This window comes from Condylostylus longicornis, unplaced genomic scaffold (genome assembly GCF_029603195.1).
Source record: "Condylostylus longicornis isolate FDR11 unplaced genomic scaffold, ASM2960319v2 ptg000080l, whole genome shotgun sequence".
NCBI classification, from domain to species: Eukaryota; Metazoa; Arthropoda; class Insecta; order Diptera; family Dolichopodidae; genus Condylostylus; species Condylostylus longicornis.
The window spans coordinates 3,630,613-3,653,298 of record NW_026578048.1 but is presented as its reverse complement, the minus strand read 5'-3'; the positions used below and the strand labels follow the sequence as shown (position 1 = coordinate 3,653,298).

Below are 22,686 nucleotides of genomic sequence, written 5' to 3'. Positions count from 1 at the left end.
TTCTTCTAATTTATGGTATTTTTGCAGAAGATATTAAAAAACTTAAATATTGCTTTAGAACTTTAAGCACAACTGTCATATTTGCAGACTTTGCAGTTTATCGAGCGTATTTTATATTAAGAACCAAGTTAGAACTGAATTATCCAATAAAACTAGCAACTGTAAACTAAAAAAGCTTAAATTTTGCCATTTTTGAAGAGTGTTGAATAATTTAAATTGTGGATAATTTAAATTGAGCCGCTTACGAGAAAATTTGCTAAAAACGATTAAAAATAACGGTCATTTATTTTAAACACAGGCGGACTTTTGGGTCGAAGTAAAATAAGAAGAACAACTTTATTTGATAGTAAGAAGCCTATTTTTTGAAAAATTTCAATAACATTAATAGGGAAGTGTTATGATACTATTGTACTGTTTGTCATATATTTATAGGCTGCTTTTTTCTTTCACATTATTTGAACATTATATCTTTTTCTTGAAATTCATGGATATATTTAACATATTTTGGAAGGATTGGCAAAGCGGAATATATGGTTTTTGCAAAATAAATCTTGAGTACTCAATGTAATTAGATTTTAATGTTAATAACAACTGTTCATAATAACCCATATTCTGTTAGTCACGTCACCTGACAAAAAGTACTACCACTAGTACAATGCTAGTTGATAGCATTAACAACTAACTTGAAGTCACAAAAAAATTCAAAGTGAATGAAATTATGAATACTTTAGTTATTTAAAACCAATAGTTATAGATTTTTTTAATCCCATGCAATTTCTCACAATATTTCAAAGAAATTTTGTATATATTTGAATATTATAGTAAAATTTACGTATCTTTTTCTAGATTTCTAAAGTACTTCAAAAAAAAAGTTTAAAACATTTACTTGAGGAGCTTGAAAATAACTTAATAATACTTTTTTAAGTATCCCTCAAACTCTTCGGCTATATCAACATTGTCCACCATTAATTTTATTAGAAGCTCAAAATGCTCATATTTGTTATTCTTTTTTATTCTGTAAAATACAAAAATATGTATGTGATTATCAATATAAAAATTGATATACTCAAATTTTTGGTATAATATTAATTAAATAATTTTTATAATTACCAACATCGTCGATTTTTCCATTTTATTTCATTTAACCTAAAAGAACCCTGACGTGATGGTTAATCGAGTGTAAATATTGAGGTGATAAAAAATGACTACGTATGAAAAGTTTCACAGAAAGAGAACACGCGAAGATTTTGACATCTGCGATCATGTCAAGATTGGTACCACTTTTAATTATCACGTCTTTGGCTACTAGAATAATTCATAGATGTAATAGTGTCACTTCATGCGGAATATGGGTGAATGTATCGATTCGTGTTGCTTAAATGTAAAAATAAATTTAGAACCGAGTAAAAAAATGACACAATGAAAACATGATGGATTTAATTTTTCCTTTATATTATACTTTATTTTCTTTTTATATTATACTTTATTTTTTAGAATTCTTCGGTTAATTTTTTGACAATCTTCAAAAGCTTTTAGAAATGTAACATATGAAATGAAAAGTGTATTCTTCATGGCTATTCTAACTTTGGCTAAGAAAAGAAAATTTTATGAACAAAACGAAATTACGTTTTTTCCATTATTTTTCCTTTACATAGTTCATTAGGAAATTACTTTCAGTATCAGCATTTCTGTTATAAGTAAATTGCAATTTATGAACCTATTAAAGAAAAACCAAATAAACTTCCACTTTGTATTTGATTATATTTAATTAAATTACAAATTATACTTCTAAAAATATATTTCATTTTATGATACATGACTAAATAATACTTAACCATAGTAATTCTTAATTAATTTAAAAGAAAAAGTACATAAGACTATACTTTATTTTACCGAAAAGAACAACGAAATTATAACAAAATTTTCAAGAAAATACAATACAATTTTTTTTTAATTAGAGACAAAAAGTAATATTAAACTAGATAATTGAAAATTAAAATGTAGAAAAACTTTTGTTTTTCTGGATTAAACATCAGTCTTTATGTGACTGATTACTTCATCTTCATTCATTAAATAAAGGGCATCGATGACATCCGTCACGTTAATATCTTTCGACTAAAAATTAAACCAAAATAAAAACTCAACAATTTTAATAGTAATGTAGTTATAGTACCTCATTTATAAAATTAAACATAGCTTTTGGGGAATTCCAGTGACAAATAGACGAATGTAAATTAAGAAGTTCAGCTAATTTGATCCATTTTTCATTTTTTATCAACAACGTAGATATTTTTTCAATTGTACTATCGTCTAAATGATCCACCAGAGTAATATTTTTTTTTTCATCAAAAGCCATATCTGAATCTTCAACAATCTTTAATGATCTTATTGAACGATCATCATCACTTTCTCCGGAACTACTATCTGATTTTTCTGACTATATAATAAGAGAAATTATAAATAAATTTTTAAGGATAATCAAGTAGATTTTTCAATTCATTCTAATTACTAAATTATAAGAAATATTTCTATATTAAATAAAATAATTATTTTTTATTATAATTTTTCATTCATTACCTTTACATTTTCGTATAGCTTGTTAGTTATAGTTTCTGTTCTCTGTAAAATTGCATCAACAAGACATTTGCCTTTTTCTCCCATTGATTGTGCTATCGATAACGCTGTACATCCAGATGTATTTTTTTCATGAATTCGGACATTTGTAAAATCTAATAAATATTTTACTATTTCAGGATTATTCTGAAATAATTATTAAATTTTGATTACATATATTTTCTATACAAATAAAACAAAATCCTTATTACTACGTACTTCTTCAACAGCCAAATGTAAAACATTATTTCCATTTTTAGAACAACATATTTTTGTTGATGCTTTTCCAACTTCAATTAATTTTTTCACTATGTTTAGATTTCCTTTCTTTACAGCGACATGTAATGCTGTGTATCCGTCATCATTTGCTAAATCAATGTTTAATTTTTCACTACGTGTACAATAACTGTTTTCATCTAGTATTTTTATTATACTATTTTCGAATTGTTCTTCAACGGCAATATGCAAAGGAGTTTTACCCTTATGATTCTGTGTATTTACATTCGCTCCTGTTGTAATTAAATTGAAATGTAATAATTGATTAATAATTAAAGAATAAAAATTATGTAACATCTTTTGTGATATGTCATTAATCAAAGTAATGGAAATTTTTTTTACTGATTTTTCTTTATATTCAAGTTTTTCATATACTTTTCGTTTTTTTTATTATTATTATTAGCTAAAAAAAAAATTAAAATATATTATTAAATTATTGACATACCTAAATTAATTAATGATCTTATAAACATAGAGCGATCGAATGTGCATGCAACATGTAAGCAATTATCACCATCATCATTTTTTAAATTCACTATATCATATAATTTGAATTTATCGAGAATTCGCATCAAAAATATTCCTTCTTTTATTTCCTTATTTCTTATGATTGTATGTAACAAACTAAACAATATTAAAAACAGTACATAAATATATAAGTTTATTTTAAAATTAATTGAATTAAATTAATATTACTCTTTATCGTTTTCATAACACTCCAATAACAACGTCTCGATATTTTCTCTGATTTTTCCAGCTTCAATTCCATCCCTTTTCGAAATTCTTAATATATTATTTATCCTAAATAACATTTGTTTTGTTAATGAAGAATTTGCTGTGAAAAGATAAAAATATAAGTAGAGTAAAGTAAAATGGTAATAATTTGATGACAAAACAAGCAAGAGTTAAAAAAATGGTATGGTTAAGTTAATAAAAACAAAAGAGACAAAGTAAGGCGAAAGGAAAGCAAAACCGAAAATATTATTATTAATAATATTATAATATTATTATTTATTAAGGTAATAAATAATTGGAATGTCACAATTGTAAGAAAAATTCATTCCCCAACTCATATAACAAAACCAGGATGTTATTTAAATTTATTAAAAATAAAATATTAATTTGTGATATTTAATTTATTCATAATTTTAACTTAATGAATAACTAATAAGCTATTTTAAAGATATTCGTTTAAATATAAATTATTTTACATTTATCTTTCATATTATCTCCCCAAAAGCCAAGAAATAACTAAAGGAACCACATGCAATTGCAATTTTTATAAATGTAAGAAAATATTTAAATTCTGAAACTACATTCTAATTTCATTAAAAATATTCTCTTAATGTTAAAAGCTCTTAAACTCATAGAACAAATGAAGAACTCACACCATTATTTTAATATATAAAAAGAATATTATATACTGCAGGGTTTTTTGCTCTTTATTTTTCATTTTAAAATTTCATTTTATATTTAGAAAATTTTAAAATAATACATTTTATTACATAAAATACAAAAAGTTATTCTATCACAATTATATACATAATATATATTAATTACTTGTTCACGAAAATTAACAAGTAATTAACTTAAAACAAAAATAAAAAACAACATTCAAAACAACAACAAAAAAAAATAGTTCATAAAATTATTAATAAAAAGGTAAATTACTTCTCCTTTGATGTAAAGACAGATCCAGTCCATGACAATCTGTTTCCAGATTATCATTTTCATCAAAAGGATCAAAAATACTTGGATCAACAATATTCAACAGTTCTAAAATTAAAAATAAAATTAAATTTATATACTTAAATAAAAAATAATTTAAAAAAAAAAAAAAAATACCATCTGAATTATTTTTAACTTGTTCTAAAAATTCTGTTTCTCTTGATGAAATATAACTTTTTAAATTCTCTAGAATTGCATTTTTATTAAATTCTTCACTTATTGTCGGACCTTTATTATTACCAGCACCATTCATATTACAATTAATAGTATTATTATGAATTGTTGCTGGTAATTCATGTGAACCTATACCAGATGAACATGTACGTGCTCTTTTACGTGATGAAACACAATCTCTTGGTTTATATTTAAATTCAATTGGTTCACTTGTATCACCATCTGAAGGTCTTTCCAATTGTATATATACTTGTACCTAACACAAAAAAAAATTTTTTTTTAGTTTATATTATAATATTGTAGCCGTTTGTTTTAAAAAAATTTAAAACATACATATTTCTCGATATCTTTATCTTTATATGCAGGTGTTCTTAAAGCTATAGCATACTGATGATGTACGTCAGCTTCCAAAAATGATCCATAATCATACCATACTATTTCATCATTCTCCATTTCAAAAAATTTCACTTTAATATTTTCTTGTAAATTAAAAAAAAAAATATTCAAAAAAACATTAAACTTTTAATTACCGTAGCAATAAAAAAGCATAAAAAATTGTGTATTAAAAAATATGTCATAAATAATAATATTATTTTATTTTTTAATTACTTTTAACAATTAAGTAATTATTAATTAAATAATCAATTAAGTAATTTTAAACCTTTAAATAATCAAATGAACATAAAGTAAATAAAAATTTTTAATTATGATTCTGAGTACAGTTTTTTTTTGTGTTGTAAATGAGCAAAACAATATTTTTACAAATATATTTTTTTAAATGCGATTTGTAATTCTAGAACTAACAAATATTTAATCAATACATTCGGATCATATTGAATATTTAAGTAAATAATTGTGAATATTTCATCAGTATACTTATTAAATAACAAAGTTTTACGAAAAATATTCGCTTAAAAAAAATGTCAAATAGTCAGTTTTTAAAATAAATAAACAAAAACCATTTTTTATTTTACAACCATTTTGCCTTTTAGTCATCGTTTTAAAATCAATCAATGAATTTGAAATTGTTAGATTGGTAATATTAGCATTGAACATCCAATATCTTATTTCATTAACAAAAAAAGACAAAACTACAGATATTTTTATTATTTCTTTTCGATAATTCATTGCAGATAAGTGTTTGATAAGGATTCATGTATGTATAATATAATCTTTTATGTATATATATATATGTATTAAAAAAATGGACAATTTATAAAAAATAATCAGAAATTTTCAATTTAATATTCAACATTTACTATAATTTTAAAAGATTAATAAAATCAATAAATAATAAAAATCAATATTGAAATTTCAGTTTAATAATCAATTTAAAACATTTAATGAGATACTTACTTTTACCAACTTTTTCAACAAATAAAAAAACATCATCTCCACCAGCAGCACTGCTTACACACGTACTGATACGTGTTATTTTTAATTCACCAGTTAAAGCACATTCTAAATTAATTTTAAATAAAATATATCATATATATGTATATATATACATAAATGCCAAAAAAATTCATTAACTTACTCATATTACTAATAGGTGTTGAATATACTGGAGCGCATAATTGTCTCAATAATTTATCTTTATTTATTTCATATGCTTCAAATCTTAAAACAACTTGATTCAAATTCATTAATTTGGCTTCCTTTTCTGAATCGCTTTTAAACTACATGAAAAATAAAATTATTAATATTTACATATATATATATATATATATATATATATACGTATTATACATATTGTACATAATATTTTATTTTTACAAATATAAAAAATTAATAATTTTTATTTACTTTTGTATTTTCTTTTAATGTCAATTCACATCCTTTTTCAAATTCAGCCCATTTTTTTTTCTTTCGATATAACTCATCGGCAATATCACGTTTAGCGGTATGTATTATACCCATACCCTGAAAACTATAACAAAATAATGAAAATAAATACACATAAATATATATATATATATATGTAAATATTTTGAATTAAATATTGAGTAATTTATTTTTATTATTATATAACTTACACAGCACGATATCCAACTGTTTTATTTAATCTTAATTCATGTGGATCTGATACATCAAGATCATTTTTCCTAACAACTAATCTATGTGAATGTGGTTGCTTTTTATCAATTTGATATAAACTGCATCGAATTAATGCATCACCATTAAAACCTTTTAATTCAACTGTTGGAAATGTTTTATTACCCTTTGAGCTATTTATACCCATTAATGAACCATGTGTACCATTCATTTCTGATATATATCTATAACGAAATTTACTAACTGGTTGTTCAACAATTTCTAATTGAACTTCATTTAATGGATTAATGGTATTGCAATTTGTATTTTGAAAATTTAAATATTGATATTGTTGTTCAAATTGTGTTGAAATTTGTTGATTAACTTTAAATAAAAAAAAAAATAAAAATTAATATTTATATATATTGTATATATATAATATTATTATATATATTAAATATATACATATGTATTAATTGATTTTAAAATTTAGATTAAATAATAAAAAATTTCGGTTGGTACCTTAGTTAAAATGAAAAAAAAAGAAAGCAATTGAAACTAAAAAATATTAACCACTTTAGATAAAAAATATAAATAGCATATTTTTTTGTTTCTTTAGTAGTTCTAACACTTCTATACGATAAAGCTTCATTTCCGATTTCTCAAATAAAAATTACATTCTTTAAATATTTTCTTATAATATCAATACATATTATGATAAGCTAAATTTTTCTAATTTGAAATTATTAAATACATACATATTATGTACATATTATATGTACAAAAATTAATATAAAGAATTAATCATCATTATTTTAACCATATTTTTATTAAAGAATTTATTAAATGATATTATAAACAGAATTATTAATTCTATAAGTATAATATAATCGAAATTTAACTCGAAATTAAAGATATTTAAATTTTTTAAAAATATAATTAGCAATGTTTTTGTATATACATATATATATGTATATAAAATTAATAAGTATATTTTATATAAATATTTTATAGTTTAATAATTAAAAACAAATTGAAATAATTGAAAAATGTAATATTTTAAATAAAAATTCCTAAATTTTTAAAAAATTTTGGACAATTTAAAATTTAATCCTTATTTCTTTTTTTTTTATTTTAATTGCATACATACGAGAAACTACTTACTTAAACTCATCAATTCAATATAACATACTTACCAAATTCATATTTTATATCAATTCCGTGATCTATATCACCAAAATTATTTACAACTGAAATTAAATGAACAAAAAAAAATGTTAAAATTTATTAAAATCAAAAAATAATTAATTAAATTTTTCAATTTTTAAATATTTTATGTACATATGTATGTAGGTAAATACCTGATGTCAATTGCAAAGATTGGAAATCTTGATATGGTGCATCTTGACTTGATTGGGATGGTGACATAGATGATGCAGAGCTATAAGATCCTGGTGATGTAGATGAATATCCACTATCTAATTGATTCATTTTTTTTTTGTAAATATAAATATTTAATATTTACGATATTGTAAAAAATATTATTATTTAAATAATGATAAAATATGAAATATATTAAAAAAAATTAAAAAAATTAATTGTAATTTCTCTATTAGATATTTTAATTTCAAAATTTAAATAAATGTATCTATATATTGTAACGCGTCTACTTTCATTAAAGTTGGTTAAAAGAATAAAAGAAAGCAAAATTCTTTTTATATTAATAAAATAAACAATATATTGAAATATTGCACATACATCATACATACATACATATTATATGTATAGAATATTGAATTCTTATTAGTATTGGTTTCACATACATAATAAATAACCGTAAACAAAATTTTACGTATGAATGTGTGAATATATATTTAGCATGGATGGAATAACCATACAACAAAAATATTTATTATTTATTTGGATTTGATATTCCTAAGTTTTAATCAATGTAGGTATGTACATACCTACATATATCTATTTAAGAAAGTTGTTCGATTGGTTCCAAGTAAGGGTTAATATTTTACTATAACTAAATTCTATACTATTAAATTCTACTACATTTTCGTAATTCAAAATTCAGTACGTATAAGTATTATTTTTCATTTAGTACATTTTAATAAATTTTAAACTCTCGATATGTCATTTTTATCACCTTGTACTTGAATAAATTTCAGAAATAAAAGGCACGCCTTTAAAATTCTTAATACCTATTTTTCGCAATACTTTATATACGAAAAAGTAAGAAAATGTGCCGCCGCTTTTAAAAATACATTATAAAAATATGAGTTGCCATGTGCTGCGTATAATAGCTATGTGTATAAAAATGAAAATAAGAAGGCAGACCTTGTTAACTCATTTAGCTAAGGGAATTTTTTGCATACAAATATTGGTAAGTTATTGCATTAGTGTTATGTAAACAAAAAGTCGAACTTCTTTTCAAATAGATATACTTTGGTTTTAATTTATATGTATACATACGTATTAATGTAATATAAAATTAATATACAGTCAACCCATTTTTTACACAAATTTGAAAATACACGGTGCACAAAAAAAAATTTTGTAGAATATAATTTGTCTCTTTTGTGGTACAGCTAGCTATCAAATAAAAAAATATTTTAAAAAGCTCATTTTCTAAATCATTAGTTGATGTTGGTATAATTTGAAAGTATTGTTAGCTGTTTGTAATTTATTACATTTTAAACAAGCATACAATTTTGAAAAATAACTCCAAATTAATTATATACGGGAAGCATTTTTATTAAAATAGATTAATTCAGAAACTTTTTAGTTTATAATGTTTGATGAATATTTAATTTATAATTTTTACTTAAGTGAGGAGTAAGTAAATTTTGGTTGTTATTCATTCTTACACGGTTTTTAGAGAGTAAGTGATGAAACAATTATTTAGATATGACAAGCGTATATTTTTTTACAATGTTTTCTGATAAACCAATCTACCGTATAAAAAAAGAGTTTACTGTACATTTCCTTTATTATTATTGTTATACATACATATACATAAACAGAAAAAAAAAGAAATAAAAATTTTTTAAACTTAATCACAAATTTACAACAAAATAAAAATGAAAGAAAAAAAATAAAGTATGTAGCAAGAAAAAAAGAAAGAACGAACGAAAGAAAGAAGTAAATCAAAACAAAGAGTCGTTGAAATTGCATGACACCTTGTAGTATTTGCAAAACAACTTCAAAAGCTATTTTGTTATATCTCAAAAACCGCTGAACCTACATAGTTTTAATTCCGTTCAAATAAATATACTATTAAAGCTATATTATGCTGATAACAGTCATTAAAATTGCATTACTCATTGTGATAGCTGCCACACATCTTCAAAAATTGTTCAATTAAGCTAACACTCAAACTACAGATCAAAATTGAGCACAAATATAAAAATAATGTTTTAATAAAAATCACTATGTAGAAATGTACATACAATACGTACATACATACATTAAACATCATGAGGCAATGTGATAATATTTTACAATTCCTCAAATCATTCAATCGTACGGGTATCACAGAACTGACGCGATCAAGTCTACCATTCCTCCTTTTTTTTTTCTTTAAAAAAAATAAATTACTAATTCAATTGAACATATTTACAATTTTGTAAAAAAATATAAATGAGAATTTAAGCACTTTTTTCAAATTATCCTATAGTTAAATGGCAATAACTTGAAAAATTGAGTTGAAATAAAAACTTCTAATTTTGCCAATGTTGTTTTTACTCAGAATCATTCAAAATGGAGTATACACTTATTAAAAATAAATAATAAAATGTAAATAAATATGAATAAGTGTGTGTGTTGCTATGTGTATAATGCTTTTAAAAAAAATCTTATCTACAATATTATTTTAAAAAAGTGTTGATTATTGCAAACCTACACACCTACTTACATATATACATAACGTTAGTTTTGCAAACGATCAAAATTAAATTATAATAATTTATTGTACTCTATGTACATATACATAAGTACATATGTATATTATATGTGTTGCTTGTATAATATATATTGTATGTGTCATTGTAAAGAGTATCAAACATTTTCAATAATGTTAAGATTAATCTTTATAAAACATTCTAAATTTGGAAATATTTTTTATTTTTAACCGAATTTTACATTTATCGGCATTATGAATGTGATTTTTATACGTTCATGAATGTAAATTTACGTGGAAAGAGGTATACAAAAAAAAAATGTGACTAGATTTTTGATTGCTCTAAAGTGAGTTAAGCTTTTAAACGTGTTGCTCATATATTCGTGTTCGACTGTATAATTATGTATATTATATTGGAATGCCACGAGTATGTAGATACATCGGCATTTTTAAAATAAAGGATCAGTTTTAAGTTTTTCTTTAGGATCATTTGAATGGCAATCATTTTAATAAATTATAATGCGAGTGTACCGTTGTATTGTTACTATTATATAGAATGCATATTTAACTTTTTAAATCGTTGTTTTCTATTCTAACTTTTGCCATTAAAGAATACATATACATATATGTATGTATGTATTTATGTATGCATGTCTGTTTGTATGTAAATGGCAAATTTTGAAATATAACAGGTAAATAAAGAACATCTATAAAATTTAAAATAACGTATGTAGCTAATTAGAAAAGTATTTTATTTTTTCAAGTATGTACATAAAACGTATGGTAAGAGATTATTCATTGGGTATAGTCGTAATCTACATACGTACATATATATATTTGCATATAATATTATGTGTAATTAACACTTGGTAATATATAGAGTAATAAAAAACTACTGCAACTAATCAATTGCTGAAGTGATACCCAATTCGAATATGAACTGGAACAAAGAAAATTTATAAGATGTATGACCAACCCTTCTTCTTATAGCCATTAAATTTGATACATAACAACTATAGAATCATAAATTGAATTTACGAAAAATTGAATAAATGAAAATAAGAAAATGTTTGCTTGGAATAATTAATTTCTTATTAAAAACTTTAAACACATTTATGTGCAACATATATACATATATATATATATAAATTAACTATATATGTAAGTATAGTATAAGTTCCTGAAGTTTGGAAATGTAATTAAAACCATGGTACGTGATTTTTTTAAAATCTTAATTTTAATTTCGGAATTTTATTTTTAGTACTATAGAATAGCATTAATATAATTCTATCCTATACAAATATGTATGTATACACGTATAAGTATGTTGGTTCATACTCGGTTTCGGACGATATTATGTATTTTAAAAAAAAATACATGTGTATGTATGTATATACATATATATGTCATAAGAAAAAATCTATTGAAATTTTATTGTTATACAAATATGAATAAAATTTTGCCATTATAGGCAACTTTATTTCTTACTTTGCAGCTCCTATACCGTGTTGTACATACATAACTACATACGTGTGTACATTCATACGTATGTACTTATGTATTTTAAAAGTTTTAGGAATATGAAACTACATAAAGTTTTTTCAAAAATATCAAAACTACTAACAAAATATTAATGAATGGCAACTAAAAATCAAATTTTTTAAAAAGCAAAAATTTTGAAATTTTATAGAATTCAAAAGCTTTTTCTTAAAAAAAAACTGCTTCTATTTTACTTGCCTAGTTTTTAATTTAAAAACTTTACTTATCTTTTTATATTTCTACGTAAAACGGTAAAACTACGAAAATTCAGTTCCATTTTGGATCAATATTAAATTGCAAATATACAATTGAAAAAATATACTCTTGTTAGTTTTGTCAAACTGCAAAGGTTTGGCACTATGTAAAATGAACCTGAAGTTGTATCTACTTACGAATACATATCTAGTTAAATCTACTTACGAATACATACAAGAAAACTTTACTACTTCCTTTTATAATACCCAAGGACTGATATTTGAACGTTAAAATCATAACGTTAAGTTAAACAATGTTTTTTGAGCTTTCGCCTTCAGTCAAAAAAAAGGGGGGGGGGGGGGGGAATATTCTGTTAAGCCATTTCAATTTAGCATATTATATGTTTTAATAAAACATTTTGATTGATTAAAAATATATTATCCGAACGAAAAAATTTTTGTAAAATAGGTACTAATTAGTAACTAAGTATAGTAAGTATAGAATATTTTTTAAGGCAAGATAAATGTCAATTCAACATTATGCTTAGTTAAATAGTACAGTTACAGCCTTTCTGAAGATGATACAGTTATAACAACAATTTTAGAAAGAAACATTTTTAATAACACTGACTCTTTAATTTTATATCTTTAAGTACTTTTTAAAAAATATTTTCAAAAAAATTCTTATTAGTTTCATTCTGCCTGTCCGTGGACATGTTTGAAAAACTTGTACAACTTTGAAAATAGAAAACTGAAATTTTATATATGTATGTACATACACATAAATCTTTCCTAGAAATTTTTAATTTTTACCTATCTCCTCCGTTCTAAAAGTTATACTCCCTTATATTCCTAAAAATGCCATTAAGTAATTATTGTAGCAAAACCAGAAACATTTTTTAAATTCTTCTTACGCAGAAAAATAGTAGCTGGCTTTTTCTACCGCAGCATACCATTTAAAAATACAAAATGACCGTTAAAATTTACCGTTACATAAAGTTAGTTTTTTTACAAATTTTTGATATCGTTTTTCTTCTAGACCTAAGGTTATAGAAATCTGGAATTTTAATAATTCTTATATATTCATAAATAGTTAATTTTGTTAGAAGTTTTTTTTCACCCCCTCTCAATTTATTGTCTCTAGAAATTTTCCAAATTTCTATAACTACAGAAAGCTAACGGTAAATGCTATGCCATTGAATAATAAATTATTTTTCTAAACTCACACAATTAACCCTTGAATTCAAGTATTATATTAACACCTCATAAGTAAATAATTTTATTTCATAAATTATAAAATTCGCAACTGTAGAAATTGAATACATGTTCAAGTTCATTAATCAAAAATCATTATCACAATCATAATCATTTTAATTTTCAAATTTAATTCTAAACGTTAAAGGAGATCACTTTCATTTTAGAAGTTAAAAGAGATGACAAGTGAAGTTTTACTAAAAAAATTACGATGCAAATCGCAGAACACTTAACCAAAAATTAAAAAAGAAAAATTCGAATCACATAAAAATACATTCGCATTTTAAAGCTTAATCATTTAAGCGAAGCACTTACAAAGTGTACACAATACATCAAAAATAAAAAAAGAGCTGATTTTGTTCAAAGTACATACATATCTCTATAATAAGTGTATATTCACCTTCAAAAAATTTTTTAACATTTTTAATTGCAGGAATTTTTGTACGATCGTGAAAAAAAAAAAACACTAAATTTATGCAAGCTGAAAGTGAAATTATTTGTTAGTACTCGTAAATATACTTTGATTAAAATAACAATAACATTTTATACAGCAAAACGCAAATAAATTCTGTTTAAAACTTTTTAATTAAACAATGAAATGCTCTACCTATGTATGCATGTATGTATGCGTCATCCATATTTTTTTTTCTATAATTGAATTCTAGGAAATTATCGCTGATAATTATTATAGCTTTTGAACTAAAAAAAAACGGGGATTTTTTTCAATTTCAGTTTACTACATACATATGTACGTACATATGTACTTATAAAAAAATTCAAACACGTTAAAAAAAAATTGCAAAGGCAAAAAACTTAAAAATTGTATTTGATCTATCATAGAATACTCATACATTTTAATATTTTTCAAAACATCATTGAATTAGGCCTCCTAAAACAAATTCCCGTAGATCATTGGATAGATTTAATAAAAATTTTTTTTTATAAATTTGGATAGATTTTGTTGTACAAGCGTACATTTTTAAATACATACAGGAATACGAACTCCTACTTTAAACAGTTAAAGTTTAAAATATAAGTGGTATATGTTCTAGTAAAATTTTTCTGAAAAATGTAAAAAAAAATTATCTACTTTTTAATTTTAAAGAATGAAAACAGTTCTGTCTCTGTACGTATATGTATATATGTACATATATTTTCATTCCAAAATTTGTAAAAGAAAATGAGCTATATTATACTTAGATGCTAAAATATAGTTAAGTATGCTTTCAAGATATTAATTACATATTTCAAAAAACTTGTAGATTTTAGAATAATTACAAACTATTTGACAAAATTAATAAGATTAATAGCTTCACTCTTCATCTTACAAGTCATTTGCTCATTTTTTTTTTAATTTGTAATTTTTGCCCAAAAAAGCTCGTTAAGATATGAATTTTAAAATTATAAATGATTAAAAACATTTAATAGTGTCTACTTTACCCGCCCACCTTCTTGTTTTGTAAGTAAAAAATTGTTAGATGCAATATTCAAAAAATATTCCACAAGTCAATACTGTATTAATTTCATGTGGGTCTATATAAGTACTCTGTCTACATACTATGTCTTATGAATATTTTCATAAAATTGTAATACTCGTATCATACTGTAATATACCTAGTAAATCTTTGTAGGACACTTACTTGGACTTAAGGTTCTTTTACAAGTACCTAGTTTATTGTAATAAATTACAAAATATTTTCTGGTTCAAATACTATATGCATTTACATTTGAGATATAGTTTATCGTACACAAATATGTATGTATATGTATAAATGTATGCATGTATTTGATGAAAATGGGTTTTTACGTTTTGAATCACTTTATTTTTCGCATTACCACTATACCAACACAAATTGTGTGTAAATACATATGTATATTTTTGATAATAAACTTGCCGCACACTTTGTAAACAAAGAATATTCAAAAAATATTGCATGAATTAATTTATTTTTTAATCAAAATTTGAATATTTTTCCAATTTTTTTAAACGCTCTTAATGGATTTAATATTATTTTTATAAAAAAATTAATTATATAATTTAAGTTCTTATAAAATATAATTATAAATATTAATTGTATATGTATGTATGTATGCATGTATCTATGTAACTATTTTCTTTATTTTTTTAATATTATTACCATAAAGCACATTTGTATCTAAATCCAAATATGTTGAAACCATTTTCTTATATTTTTCGCAAATTTCAACAGTTCATATAAAAATTTATAGAAAATATAATATATTCGCACTTCTATTATCACTTGATAAAAATACTTTCAAAAAAAAATAAAAAAATAAATTCCTTTTTCACAATATTTGTATGTACAATTTCAAAATATTTTTGCAAATTTAACTAATTTCCACTTTGCTTTAACACAAAACTTTTCTCGACCAAACTTACCGATTTTATGAATTCTTTTCGCCATAATTTCTAACTTTACACTTTTAATGGTTTTTCCCCGAAACTTTTAATTGGAAATTGTTTTTCCTTTTTGTATTTTTTTACGTAAAATATTTATTTTATTTGTACAAAAAAGTTATAAAAAAAATTTACTCATCACTGTAATCAATGCAATGACAACAACACACATTTACTAACAAGTTTAGTTGTCAAAAAATAATAAAAAAAAAATGAACACATGTACAAAATAAATAGTCCATATAAGAAGTGATGCCAGATAATTTTGTTTTTATTTCAATAACTGCCAATTTGGTAAAATTAATTTTTTTTATATATGTGTATGTTTTTCTATTACATCTTACTTTATAAAATGGTGAATGTCAAATAAGAAATTAAACTGCAATCCTCCTCGTAGATATTTTGTATAAAATCTTTGTAATTTTAATTTAAACATGATATATATATGTATATATCGTAATTTTCTGTATTATTTTGCTACGGAAAAATTTTATATAACTAAGTAACAAAATTGCAATTATTATGTGAGAGAAACAAAATTAAATATTATTATGTAGGAGAAGTGTCAATATTTTCAAAAGCCTTCTTTAAAAAATATAATATATTTAGTTATTTTCTTTTCTATATAGTATTTTAAGATATATGTATATGTGTTGAAATCTGAATTCACTGCTCTTCATTCTTTAAATAAATATCAATTTTAATAATACTCGTATGATGCAGAAAAAATAAAATATTAAAATCTGCACATCAGCATCAGCATCAATTAAGGGATTTTTATAGAACACGGAACACTAAGACAGTTCTTTATTTACTGACGTTATGTTCTCGATGCTATGGTTATATTAAAAACCAAAAATTTTGATTTCTAATTTTGAAAAGTGTGAAACTTAGAAAAACCACTAGTGATTTCATTTTGTTTATTTAATTTTTAATTAAAAAGTTAAAAAAAAAATGATTGTAAATGAAAAAAAAGTTTTTTTGAAAAATAAAACCTTTGACATGACCAAGAAAAACATATGTTTTGTCAGCTTTAAGATTTTATAAATTTTTAAAACACTAAATTTTACTTTACAAAACTTGAAAAATTTCAAACATTGAGAAAATGAAAACACCGTCATTTTCTCTTATTTTTGCTGAAAAGTATTATACCAGCGCTTTACATACAAAAAATTTAAGTTTTTTCAAGTTTTATAAGGTTTTTAAAAACTTCCTTATACCAGACAAAACTTATAATTAGATTAAATCAATTTGATTTGAAGTACAAACTTTAAACGGCAAGACAACTCTCGAAGCAAATAATGACATTTCAATAGAAAGTCAGTTGGCAGCCGTTGACATATTTAAAATACAAATCTGGTATTATGCTTATTTGCTTTGCCTGTTTAACAAACAATCAAAACCTATAAAATTTTTGGAAAGTGCCATTTTAAGTTAAATCATTAATATTGTTAAGAAAAGCAATTTATAAAAAAAAATAACATGTTTGTTAATGATGTTTTTAACAAAGAGGAATTATCAATGGTTATAATAAATGAATTAAAACAACTAGGTGTAAAATATCGAAAAGAAAAGAAAAGCAAATTTGTACAAGTAGGTGGAGAATTGGTTGAGCGTTGTAAACAAAATGTAATGTATATTATATATAATTAATTTCTTATATTTAGGAAAAGTGTGGTCGAAAGCGTATATTTCACGTGCACTTACATCAATTGGAGTTAAATGATGTCCTTTTAACTAATGGTAGTGTGGTACAAATACCATCGTTTGTCTCAACAGCTTGCCAAAGAATAAGTGAACAAATAGAAATTGAAGGACTTTTTCGTAAAACTGGATCTCATCTAAGGCAAAAAGAAATCAAGGTTAATTTAGAAAATGGTTTACCTCTTTCGAAGAGTTATCATGTTATTGATATTGCAAATGTTTTAAAAGCTTTTTTCCGTGAGTTACCAGATCCTCTTATACCAGGGCATTTGCAGGAAATACTTTTACGGGGTTATCTATTAGCAGAAGGAAAATTAAAAGCTATGTTACTAGGATGTTTACTTTTACCACCGTTAACTTTGAATACTCTAACTTTTTTCATGCAGTTTTTAAATAAGGTTTCTACATTTTCGGAGCAAAATAAAATGACAATATCAAATTTGGCCATTATATTTACCCCTGGATTGATGCCATCAAATGATATCAATTCTATAAGATTTAACAACCACGTAAAAATTATGCAATTACTAATACAAAATGCAGATTCAATTGGTATATTGCCGAATGATGTTGCTTGTAAACTAACTACTAACATTACTCCAATGAAGTCAGTTGCGGAGACGTCTTCTATTTTGAGTTTTACTGATAAAAAGAAAAAGAAACGTCGCAGTGGATCTTTAAATAGTTTGTTAAAATTTATGATCAATGTCTAACTCTATACCTATACAGAAATTTTTTGTAGAAATGTTTAATGGAATCAAGAAAATTGTTGGAGCAATCAGTTCCTCGCCTGAAAATGCGGAAAATACTCCTGAAAATACAGTAGTAAATACTCCATGTATTTCAAAATCAAATAAAAAAAGGAAAATGGTTGAAGCAGTGTCCGGTTTCAGCACTAAAAAAAAGTATACATACCTTTGACTAAAAATTAATATAGATAAAATTTTTTTATGTCTTTTTCTTTTCAACAGGAAAGAATTCTTGAATCTTTTTCCAGACGGGAATATTTTGCCAAATACTCCAATGTGTATAAAGTAAGATTTTGCATTTTTACAGCTTTTTCTTTTTATATAAAATGTTTTCTTTCCATATTAGAGAAATAAAAAAAACTCGTATTAGCATGGGTGGAAAAAAAAGTGTGAAACATGTTTCGTCCGCTGCTAGTCAGTCGTCTTTATCTTCTATTGAAAGACGTTGGAGTGTGGTTGGTTCAGCATGGACACGAAAAAAAACTAATGTTTTGTCTAAAAAAGAAAATCTTAAGACCTTATCTCCTGTAATATCGTTGCCCAACATTCCTAACTTAGATTTCCCTAAGTTTGATGACCAAGATGAATCAAATCTGTCAAAATCAGATCAGTCGCTTAATACACAATCTTTAAGTGATGAAAACAAATCAATCGATTATGTTCGTGTTCCAAAAATTGAATATGAGGCCATTAAAGAAAGGGTTAAAACCATAGAGAAAAGAATTTCTCAAGAATTTGAATTCGTTCAAAACTCCTTAAAACTAAATAAATTAGATGGAAATTCGCCACCTTGTGTGATATCTTGTCAAAAAGAAATGACCGGTCCTGAGAAAGTTTTAACTAAATTCGAGAAAACAATGGAGGAAACTGAAAATATAATTTCAACTTCAACTGATCAACTGGCTAAACGATTAAGTCGTGATTTAAAAATACGTCGAAGCTCCGAACAACGTATTATTCGTTCCCCCAGTGCAAGAAAAATAGGTTCAATGCGACGACGTTCTCGTGAAAAAGTTCGCCTTTCAAGAAATGCAACATGGCACATAAGCTCAACAAATGACAATATTCAAAATATACCTTCAAATGGAATTTCATTTTATCCAAGAGCGACTGCTAATTTAAAACGTGGTCGTCCGAACACAGTTCAATCAGGATTGCATACTCCCATTACTATTGCAAATATTCATACCTCAGAAGAAATGAAACAAGAAGACGAACCTAATCATTTTCCAATAGAAATACAAAATTATATGGAGAATGAAAAAAAAAATTATGATGAATCAACGGAATTTACATCAAACAATGGAATTACTCAAGATAAACTAACAGAGGAGTGGGTTGATGGGGCATCTTTTTTTAATAATGGTAATTAACTAAGATTTAATACGTATATACAAATGTTAAATAAGATAGATATCTAATCCTTTTATTAATTTTATAGATATTTTGTTACAAACTCCAATTAAAGGAAATTCGGAAATTTCTATAGTTCATTCGGAACATTCACTCAAGAAGAATTCTCTATCATCAAATTTAACTACACCAATTACAAAAATGGAAACACAAGATAAGACCCCAATGCTTCCCCCACGAAGTATTCCAAAAAGAGGTGTGAAAACTCCAGGATCGAATTTACGTTCTTCTCAAAAGAAAAACACCGAAATTAATTCCAAAAATACATTGTTTTCTCCTTTTATTGAAGAAAATCCATCTGGAAGAGCTTCTATAGCAAGATTACGTGCTTTAAATGCTGGTATGGTATTAGCCAAAGCAAAGTTATTTAACGATATGGATCACCATCAAACTCAATTAAATATGCCACTATCAAAATCAAACAACACACCTGTAACGGAAAACCGTAGACAAAGCAATTATTTTGCGATTAAAAAGTTCGAAGAAGCAAATGAAACAAAATTGTATAAAATTAACGAAAAAATCAATGAAATTGAAAGCTCTACACGCGAAAATAAAACACCTCGACGTAAAAATAATTCAAAAAGCCCTGGTTATATACAAAAGCGACCAAAACTGCTAATGGCTAAATATCCTGATAAAAAAATTTTATCAAATATAATGAAGGAAAATACTGTTCAAAGTTCTTCAATAATAGTAAAAGAAAATACTAAAAATAACCTGTTAAGGAATATTGAAAAAAATACAATAAGGTGTAGTCCTAGGAAAAGTACAACACCGCGAACGAAAAAGAATTTGAACTGTTCACCAAGACACAATATAAAAAAAATGGGAGATCGTGGTGTCATGGGAAATAATCGAACTCCTGCTCGAGCCACCACTGCTTTAGGTTTAAGGCAATCGCCAAGATTACAACAACATAATATTATTAAAAATCATAACGCTTAACAAATGTAGTTTTATACACGACTAATATACATAATTTTCACTTGGTTTATTAAAGTATACGTAATCCTTTTTATTATATAATGGTTTTATATAAATGTACGTTCTTCGTTTTTTATGTTTACAAAATTAATATGTATTAATTTCAAGCGTCTTATTTGAAATAAAATGCGATTTTGACATTAAAAATTAAAGTATTATTTTTAATAGCTTTTTGGTGTGTTTTGAATGTTACTTAAATTGTAGGCTTCAGTTATATTTTGATCGGAGTCTTAATATTTCATTTAAGTTTAATTTTTCATATACTTAAAAATTGTAAAATAAAAAAGAATAAGATTTAAAGGTTTCGTAAAGTCAATTTAATCGGTTCTTCTTTTTGAACAGCGGGGCCGGAAATTGTTGTCATCGGTGGTAAAGCACGTATTTTCCTACCATGACGACCATCTTTTCGTTTCCAGAGGCCTGAACGAGGCCTATTTCCTAGTTCACGCATTTTTTGTGCGCTTCCAACGTGTTCCTTGTTATGATTTATATTCGAAAGTCTACCAACAGTTGCCATACATATTTTTTCAAATGCAAATTCCTTTTTTGATGGCAATTGCACAACAACCTTATCGTCGAATTTCCTTAAAATTGTACCAAAAGTGCCAGCCGCATGTATTAAGTGACAGGGATATCCAGGATTTTTTTCCAAACAATGTATTCTAGTACCAACAGGTAACGCGCCTAAAGGATATGCATCACCTTCATTTGGTCGAACTGGTATACGTGGTATAAATTTCGAAGTTTTTATTATATCACCAGGTTTCATATTTTCAGTTGCCAATATATATTTTAGTTCATCACCAGTTCCCACTAGCGCAACTTTAGTTGTCCTACAACCATCATCAATAATTTCTAAAACCTTTTCATGTTTGGGAGGTCCTGTAAATTTTTTATTTTTATTTTTTGTTTACATAAAAAAATAACTACCTTCAGTTGGACCATCTCTAACCCATTTTATCCAATGATATTTGTGTTTGACGCCACCACCAATTCCTTTAGCAATAACCCGTCCGGATTCAGGATCACGTCCAGCTAAATGAGTTGTTTTTAATGGTTCCACTGTATATTCCTCAGGAAAATGAATAATTCGACGGTATTGTTTTCCACATCCCGGTTTAGGTTTAACAAAAATTGAACTTTTTTTATTACATGTGGTTAAACTTATATTACGTAAATTTATGGAAATAAAACTAATCAAATCCTTATTCACAAAAAGCTTCGTGCTATTTAACATTTTGCTTTTAAGTTTTATCTTATAAACAATAAATTTTAAATATTATAGTGCTCTCACAATAATTAATGTTCAATATTCTAATCTTTTTTAATCTTATATGCTTCTTAAAAAATTAACAAAAATAAACATATTTTGGCAATAGACCTATCTAATCTAATGTCTATTATTTTGACAATTTGATATCGAGAATCATTTTTTTTTTAAATAAAATAATTCCATTTAAAGTATTACCAACCATTGGAAAAACTAATCCAAAAATACGATTCCCTTTTCATGTTAATATGTTTTTATTTGAATAAATATTTTCAACACCATAATGCTTTTTCTGTGACCTTAGAAGAACCCTATCTAATGCCTTTTTCCCATGTCTCTAGCCCTTCTAGAAATACCCGTATTTTTTGGCACCTGAGTTGTATATGTACAGGGTGATTCAGAAAGGTATACAACAACATACCATT

At 24.5% G+C, this 22,686-nt stretch overlaps 3 protein-coding genes across 4 annotated transcripts; 1 reads left to right on the top strand and 2 right to left on the bottom strand.

Moving 5' to 3' along the window:
* Positions 1 to 1,812: 1,812 nt before the first annotated feature.
* LOC129612982 (nuclear factor NF-kappa-B p110 subunit-like) lies at positions 1,813 to 16,276 on the bottom strand. 2 transcript variants are annotated; one of them, XM_055526850.1, is made up of 16 exons: positions 16,121 to 16,276; positions 8,187 to 8,303; positions 8,022 to 8,075; positions 6,828 to 7,209; positions 6,598 to 6,721; positions 6,329 to 6,470; positions 6,148 to 6,252; positions 5,125 to 5,270; positions 4,735 to 5,047; positions 4,561 to 4,665; positions 3,586 to 3,724; positions 3,335 to 3,513; positions 2,833 to 3,122; positions 2,578 to 2,760; positions 2,174 to 2,437; positions 1,813 to 2,115 (listed from the first exon to the last, which is right to left on the bottom strand). In XM_055526850.1, exons 1-16 carry the CDS (start codon positions 16,143 to 16,145, stop codon positions 2,026 to 2,028), a joined length of 2,658 nt encoding a protein of 885 aa, XP_055382825.1. In that variant the 5' UTR covers positions 16,146 to 16,276; the 3' UTR covers positions 1,813 to 2,025. The 2 variants fall into 2 exon arrangements, with proteins under 2 accessions (XP_055382825.1, XP_055382824.1); XM_055526849.1 differs by lacking the exon at positions 16,121 to 16,276 and adding an exon at positions 15,858 to 16,113.
* Positions 16,277 to 17,534: 1,258 nt separating this feature from the next.
* LOC129612999 (rho GTPase-activating protein 32-like) lies at positions 17,535 to 20,985 on the top strand. Its single transcript, XM_055526874.1, has 6 exons — positions 17,535 to 17,731; positions 17,806 to 18,526; positions 18,585 to 18,747; positions 18,814 to 18,876; positions 18,938 to 19,956; positions 20,033 to 20,985. Exons 1-6 carry the CDS (start codon positions 17,621 to 17,623, stop codon positions 20,950 to 20,952), a joined length of 2,997 nt encoding a protein of 998 aa, XP_055382849.1. The 5' UTR covers positions 17,535 to 17,620; the 3' UTR covers positions 20,953 to 20,985.
* A 138-nt stretch (positions 20,986 to 21,123) lies between these two features.
* On the bottom strand, positions 21,124 to 22,333 carry LOC129613000 (39S ribosomal protein L2, mitochondrial). Its single transcript, XM_055526875.1, has 2 exons — positions 21,922 to 22,333; positions 21,124 to 21,873 (listed from the first exon to the last, which is right to left on the bottom strand). Exons 1-2 carry the CDS (start codon positions 22,226 to 22,228, stop codon positions 21,287 to 21,289), a joined length of 894 nt encoding a protein of 297 aa, XP_055382850.1. The 5' UTR covers positions 22,229 to 22,333; the 3' UTR covers positions 21,124 to 21,286.
* Between the last annotated feature and the right edge of the window lie 353 nt (positions 22,334 to 22,686).

Coding starts and splice junctions, on each gene's coding strand:
- LOC129612982 (XM_055526849.1), bottom strand. CDS start 15,900: ATGGTTTCAACATATTTGGATTTAGATACAAATGTGCTTTATG. Junction 3,514..3,585: donor TGTTATGAAAACGATAAAGA/GTAATATTAATT, acceptor AATATTGTTTAG/TTTGTTACATACAATCATAA. Junction 2,438..2,577: donor AGCTATACGAAAATGTAAAG/GTAATGAATGAA, acceptor CTTATTATATAG/TCAGAAAAATCAGATAGTAG.
- LOC129612999 (XM_055526874.1), top strand. CDS start 17,621: ATGTTTGTTAATGATGTTTTTAACAAAGAGGAATTATCAATGGTTATA. Junction 18,527..18,584: donor TCGCAGTGGATCTTTAAATA/GTTTGTTAAAAT, acceptor AATTTTTTGTAG/AAATGTTTAATGGAATCAAG. Junction 19,957..20,032: donor GGCATCTTTTTTTAATAATG/GTAATTAACTAA, acceptor TTAATTTTATAG/ATATTTTGTTACAAACTCCA.
- LOC129613000 (XM_055526875.1), bottom strand. CDS start 22,228: ATGTTAAATAGCACGAAGCTTTTTGTGAATAAGGATTTGATTAGTTTT. Junction 21,874..21,921: donor TAGAGATGGTCCAACTGAAG/GTAGTTATTTTT, acceptor AAAAATTTACAG/GACCTCCCAAACATGAAAAG.